A 6,762-nucleotide genomic window follows, 5' to 3' on the forward strand; every position below is an offset into this window, starting at 1 on the left:
AACCGGAAGTTGGATCCAAATGAAATTTGAGGTGTTTTGCAGGCGACCATGAGATCTTTCATTTGAACCTAAGTTTGTTGAAATCGTTCACGCCATATTTGCGAAAAGCGAAGAAGTAATTTGAAATTAGAATTTTTACACTAATCACCTTGTAATTACGGAACCAAAGGTACGATAAAACTAATAAAACTCAGAAATTTTGCATGAGACTATTATACCTTTCATTTTCATCTAAGTTTGTGAAAATCGATCCAGCCATCTCTGAGAAAAGTTAGTGCACTTGTTTTCATCTTTCTTGCACATATCACCCTGTAACTCCGGACCCGGAAGTCCGATTCAAATAAAATTCAGAAACTTTGTATAAGACTACAAGAACTTTCATTTGAATATAAATTCGATTCGGCCATTTCGAAGAAAAAAAAAATATGTTACATACATACTTACACACCCATGCAGACATTTTGCGTACACGATGAACTGAGTCGGATGGTATAAGACTCTCGTTTCAAAAATCATCAGTTTTCACAGTGATTGCATCACCTTTCTATACGATAAAGGCAAAAACAAAATGCACTCGATTTTCTTAGAGACCGCTCAACCGATTTTCTTCAACTCAGATTTAAATGCTTATAGTTTCCGGATCCGGCTCCCTTTTCCAAAGTTATGGGGAAAAATTTTAAAAATATTTCAAAAAGTGCACTCGGTATTCACACAGACTCCACCGGATCTTCGTTCACGGTTCCGGATGTACCAGGGAAAGTGATCGTGTTGTCCAAACCAAAAATCATTTCTATTCTCAGAAACGTTATATTCCCATAAGTTGATGTATAATTTTATCCAGATCGGGCTTCCGGTTCCGGAAATACAGCGTAAAGAGTGTATGGAAATCCAACCCGCCATTTAGAGCGATAATGCAAAAAAAGGAGAAAAAAATCTTCTGAAGTTGGCTTACAAATTATTTCAATTTGTAGGTTATGCTAGTTGCTGTCCAAACGAACCGAATTCAGTTAAACCGGCTGCCAGTTCCCAGTTCCAGAATTACTGGAAATGGTAGTCAAGATGGAACCCTTTTCGTTTTCATGAAGACTCGCTGAGTAGATTTTCACAATCTTAGACTCAAATGAAATGTTTTACGGTCTCAAAGAGTAGTGGATCCGGATCAACAGAATGAAGTTTGTTTCAAATTTTAAACCATTTTCAGGGCAAATATCAGGTGTACAACTTTGCTTCCGCCGTTTTCCGATAGGTGGCTGTACCGGCTGAGGCTGGTTAAAATGCATAGATGATAATGCCTTTAAAGTGAGTGTGTACAGTGCCTAACGAATTGTCATCGCCGTTTCAGTGACAGTTGTTTTTGTTTTCGTATTATTCACGCTCGAAAATGTCTGTTTATGTGCCCAATTCTCGCCATTTGCGGGAAGTTTCACTTTTCTGTTACAATTCGAAAAAAAGATGCAACTGAAGCGCATCGAATGCTTTCAGAAACTTACGGTGATGCTGCTCTGAGTAAAAGAACGTGTCGGGAGTGGTTTCAACGTTTTAAAAATGGTGATTTCGATATCGAAGACAAACATGATGGTGGAAGAGAAAAAACCTTCAAAGATGAATAACAATTTACTACGAGCTCTTAAAACCGGGTGAAACCATCACAGTAGATCGCTACCGAACGCAACTGATGCGCCTTAGTCGCGCGCTAAAAGAAAAGCGGCCACAATAACAAGAGCGCCATGACAAAGTCATCCTCCAACACGACAATGTTCGGCCTCACGTCGCAAAAGTGGTCAAAAAGTACCTGGAAACGCTGAAATGGGAAGTCTTGCCCCACCCGCCGTATTCCCCAGATGTCGCCCCTTCTGACTTCTACCTATTCCGTTCGATGACACACGGCCTGGCAGATCAACATTTTCAATCCTTCGAAGAGTTGGAAAAATGGATTGCTTCATGGATAGTGTCAAAAAAGGACTCCTTTTTCGAGCCTTTACCCTGGTTTTAACTATATTAGTCGTTCGTCGGGAGATACACAGATAATTTTTCTTACTTAACTAATTTTATCATTAATACAAGTGGACGTACTTTTATAGATTAACCTTCAAAAACTAATGAAATTTCTATAAATATTTTGTTTTTTTCTATTTTTTTCAAATGCTATATATAGAAAATTGAAAAAAAGGATGGTGGATAATGTCATAGACATAACTGGATGACGTGAATACGAATAAAACTGACATGTTTTCCACACTTCTGAACATTTGTCTTTAGTTTGACCGAATTCTATACCAAGTTATTACACAAAAGGTAGCCAAAATTATAGAAATACATTTATGTCAAATTGGATGGAAAAATATCGAAAAGTTTACCAGAACTACCACATATCTGAGCATTAAAGAGTTTTTGAGGAATTACATAGATGTATAGGTGATCAGTCGACCACAACAAGTACCACACTCAGCATTCACATCTCTCGCTTATGAACCGAATGAGCAGTACACAGTTCATGCCAAAGATTTTGATCTGTATCACAAAATTAACAATTTCCCTATAAACGAGAAAATCAATTATAAGAGCATTTTTATTATAAACTGACTGACAAAATTTGCCGTCTTAATCAACATGCTCTCCATCATATTAGTCAGTTAAACATACTCATATTTAATAACAATCCATAGCTAGTGTCTGTTTTACAAAACGTATCGTAAGCCCACAGCACTCAATCACTGAAAATATTCTGTATTTCTATGTGTCGATTTTACACGCTACGCTTTGTGCTATGATTCGTTCAATTCATGTGATTAGAATTTTGCGCGCATTATTCTGGCACTGAACTCCACCTCAATGCTCGTTCATACCAAACATTTTGAAAAACTTCAAATTTGAGATACTTTTGGATATCTCATACTGCTAAAAATTTTATCATAATCAACTGATTATATTTTTGATGATATGGAGAAAGAATTAATGACTAAAAACTGTAAAATATTCTGAAAATGTATAGAAGACATTGGTATAGCAGGATTCGAACCTAGTCATCAATGTTGTTGAGAAAAATAAAAAAAATGTAGACATACTATAAAGTCGATAGAACATAAATTATAATGGTATGAATGAACAATAACGTTGGTAGTAATAACTCGTGCTCAACATTGTTTGGCTGTACGGGGAGCGAAAAATGAGCGTGTGGATTTGTAGAGGAAATTGGGCGTCTGGAGACATTCCACACTTTAGGCGGAAACTACAAAACGGTCACACTTTCTTTATGGTGGAGTGATAATACACCCAACTAGCGATTGAGGGAACGAAGGTTCGAATCCTGCTTTCTAAAATAAGTTTTCGTTTTCTAAACGTAGTCGTAAAAAAGTAATCTGCAAAGCTGTAACGCTTTTTGAATAAGACGGTTTTCTATGCGGATTTTCCTACTCAGCTCCCAACTACCAACAAAAACGGTTCGAATAGGTGAAATATTATGAATCTTTGATGCTTGAATATATAACAAATCCTTTTACTAAAAATTATACCATTTGAGTTAATACGCTTTCATAAAAAGTGGCTGAAACCGACATCTGAATCAGCTTCCCAATTTCTTTTTTCCAAAAACCCACAGGAATCGGTCCACCGAAAAAAAGCTTTGTTGGAACACCACCTCCTAACTCCTGTCCGATCTGCGGTATCCAGCTTGCACCAAGTGACCTAGAGACCCATTTTTCCGCCGAGCTTACCCGACTTAGTAAGATGAGTTCAGCTGCCGAACGGCTGGAGCTTCGGCGAACGCTAGGCGTTGATATGCACGCGATGCAAAGTACCCTTCAGGGTCGAACCAGTCGCTGGGAGGTAAGCTAGCATTCAGAGGGTGGTAATGAGCGATATGACAATTTCTAAATTGATTTTCCCGTTTTTCCCAATTCCACCATTACAGACGTTCAAAAATATACGCAACAAGCGTCAGGATCGCCTCCGGGGCAAACTGCGAAAACGAAAATTCGATGGTGAAGATGGATTCGGCATCCAACTGGCGAATGTTAACTGCCAATCTTGCCCGGTGTGTCATGGAAGGCTACAACGAACCCAGGAGGAAATTGCTCAGCATATCGAGGACTGCGTGAGAAAGGTCAGTATCACCCCTCCAGTTTAAAATGCAACTTTAAACGAGTCTAAACCTAATTTTATGATTGAAATCGATTTTTGCCGACAGCAGCAGCATCACCACCAACAGCAACAACAACAACAACAACAGCAGCAGCAAAGCAGTCAACCTTCCACTCAGGATGAAGATGAGACTGTGGATGTTGAAAGCTATGGAGACGAGACCTCCAATGGCGCAATCAATATGACGTCAAATGTGATTCACCACACAAATAGTAGTCTACATAATAACAATAACAACAACAACACACCACTAAAACCGGAACCAATGACAAAAATTCCACCTATGGAAGAAAGTGCCATCACTTCGCTTAGTTCGATTGTCCCGCACTGGGACAGAAAAACTACACGACTCAACCTGCCGCTAAACTGTAAATATTCTTGCCGAGTTTAGTTGCAAAATAATCATCGAAATAAAGCTTCTTTCTTTCGTCAACTGTATTCTTCATAGGCACAGCCACTTCCGATAACTCCATAACACGAGTGACTCCTACCAGCAGCGATCAGCGTATCGATGTCGATTACGAACAGGATCACGACCACAGTCAGGATATGGTAACCGATAACGACGAAGAAGTAATTGTGGATAACACGGACGACGATGACTGTCTCAAACGACACCGACCCACGCTGACTACGTTAGGAGGACATCTTGGCAACGGGGGGCTCAACAGCAATATGCTTCGAGACGATAAAAATAGGTAAGTGATTGTGTTGGAGAGCTCTGTATTTCGAAATAATCCTGATTGACCTATGCATTGATTCAATACAGCACTGAAGAGGCAACCTCGTCAGTGGAAATTGATTCCGCGACGGATTCGATGTCCATTCGAACGGCTGGAAATACACCCAACTCGGACTCGTACGTCAGTACTTCGGAACCAACAGAACCTTCTTCAAAGGCTCAAGTATTGGAAGAGCTAAAAGCACGGATACGAGAGCTGGAAGGATCACCGCACTACAAATGTTTCATATGTAAGGTTAGATTTTATTGAAGATTTTGACAAAATGGGCTTTTAGTAATCGTTCCTTTGTCATTTGCGTTTCGTCAATTCTTCATACAGGAAAAATGTAAGACGTTGATTATATCAAAAATTTGCGGACACTACTTGTGCGAGGAGTGCTGGATAACAGAATCGGTAAGTACAAATTGTGACTATATATTTAAAAATGCTGAACCATTTTTCACCACTTTCATTTCCAACGTCAAGAACGGACATTAACATTAACATAATTTTTTTTTTATTTTTTCGTTCAAACAGGAATCCTCCAAGTCCTGCCCACGCTGTAGAATCGTTACCGCAAATACTGACTTTAGAAAAATTCACGCGTAGATCTGGATCGTAAAATAGATATTTATTTCAATATTCACCTATTTATTTTCAACATTTGTAGAAACTTGTCAGTAAGTAAGCATTTTATGCGATATTCAAAAAATAAAGTTTCGATTTCGAACTTCAAAGCTACTCTTTGAACTATTTGCTAGTTGCATTGAAACAAGCAAAGTAAATTCAATAACAATGTGCAATAAATGTCAACTTTTGTTCAATTTTGAAAACTTGTCACTGAAAATTAAAAGATATTCAGCATGATTGTTAAACGTAAGAAAATCATCCCCAGTGATAGAAACCAGCTGAAATGTGCGATGAGGTGGAAAACAATATCAATCTTTCTGAAAGCGAACAAATAACTTATGTAAAAGATTAATTGTTATATCAATATACATTAATAGAAAATAATCGAAATAAGCTTCTAGCTGAAATACAACAACTAAATTTAACCTGTTATGTAAATAGCCAGGACTATAGAATAAGATAAATTATTGAGAATAGTATAATGAAACTCTTTTCACACTTCCTCTATTTTCACATAGCGACAGGCTTTCAACAGAATCTACTGCTCTTGATACGGATAAGGTGGATGAAAAAAAATATTACGAAAACAAATCTCAATCTGTTTTTATGCCAATTTCTCATAGCCGCAATGTCAATATTTCTCAAAGAAAGGTAAATAAAATATGTGATGAAAAATCGAATAAATTCTGCTTATGTAATTGATTTATATGTCCGAAAATCCTTATACCAGTATAAAATCTCGATTAATTAATATTTAGGAGTTTTAGTACCGCATTGTTACCGGTCTTGTGCTAGGTGCACATCACTATTTGCTATTTCTACGTTTCGCTTCCGACTCATCAGTGCGGTAGCAGTTTAGGTTGAACTGCTAACGCAACCTGACGGTTCAGCATAAATCGATAAATGAATAAAAATTATTTCCACAGAAATTTGAAGAGAAAAAACTATTAAGCGTTTAAGTAAAGCAACAAGACAAAAAAGAACGCAAAAAGGATTATTACGTGTGTACGCATAGCCTAAATAGTTCCAAAATCAATACCACTCATTTTTCCTAAAGTAAGCTTGACCGATTTTAACACGTAAATATCTATCCAATAAGCCATAGATTGTATTTTTATATCGTTTATTTTACCCTGGCCTTTACCTTTTCGGTCGTTCACCTGGGGAGCCATAGATTGTTAAAATACGTCCAAATAGACTATCATTTTCCATTACATGTTGTCTCGTTTCGATTTTAGCACGGTTTGGCAACATAATCGTTCGAATATGA

At 37.6% G+C, this 6,762-nt stretch overlaps 1 protein-coding gene across 5 annotated transcripts in view; it reads left to right on the top strand.

Annotated features, from left to right (window-relative positions):
* Positions 1-6,163, top strand: part of LOC131436399 (protein Teyrha-meyrha) — a 76,297-nt gene extending 70,134 nt beyond the window's left edge. For 3 of the 5 annotated variants that reach the window (XM_058605106.1, XM_058605109.1, XM_058605108.1), the window contains 7 exons: positions 3,599-3,825; positions 3,911-4,102; positions 4,187-4,508; positions 4,589-4,838; positions 4,910-5,117; positions 5,202-5,276; positions 5,400-6,163. In XM_058605106.1, coding sequence (XP_058461089.1) covers positions 3,599-3,825; positions 3,911-4,102; positions 4,187-4,508; positions 4,589-4,838; positions 4,910-5,117; positions 5,202-5,276; positions 5,400-5,471 — 1,346 coding nt within the window. In that variant the 3' untranslated portion in view covers positions 5,472-6,163. The remainder of the gene's footprint in view (positions 1-3,598; positions 3,826-3,910; positions 4,103-4,186; positions 4,509-4,588; positions 4,839-4,909; positions 5,118-5,201; positions 5,277-5,399) is intronic. The other 2 variants (XR_009230620.1, XM_058605107.1) reach the window with 2 other exon arrangements.
* The last annotated feature ends 599 nt before the right edge of the window (positions 6,164-6,762 follow it).

Source organism: Malaya genurostris, chromosome 3 (assembly GCF_030247185.1).
Source record: "Malaya genurostris strain Urasoe2022 chromosome 3, Malgen_1.1, whole genome shotgun sequence".
Taxonomy (NCBI): domain Eukaryota; kingdom Metazoa; phylum Arthropoda; class Insecta; order Diptera; family Culicidae; genus Malaya; species Malaya genurostris.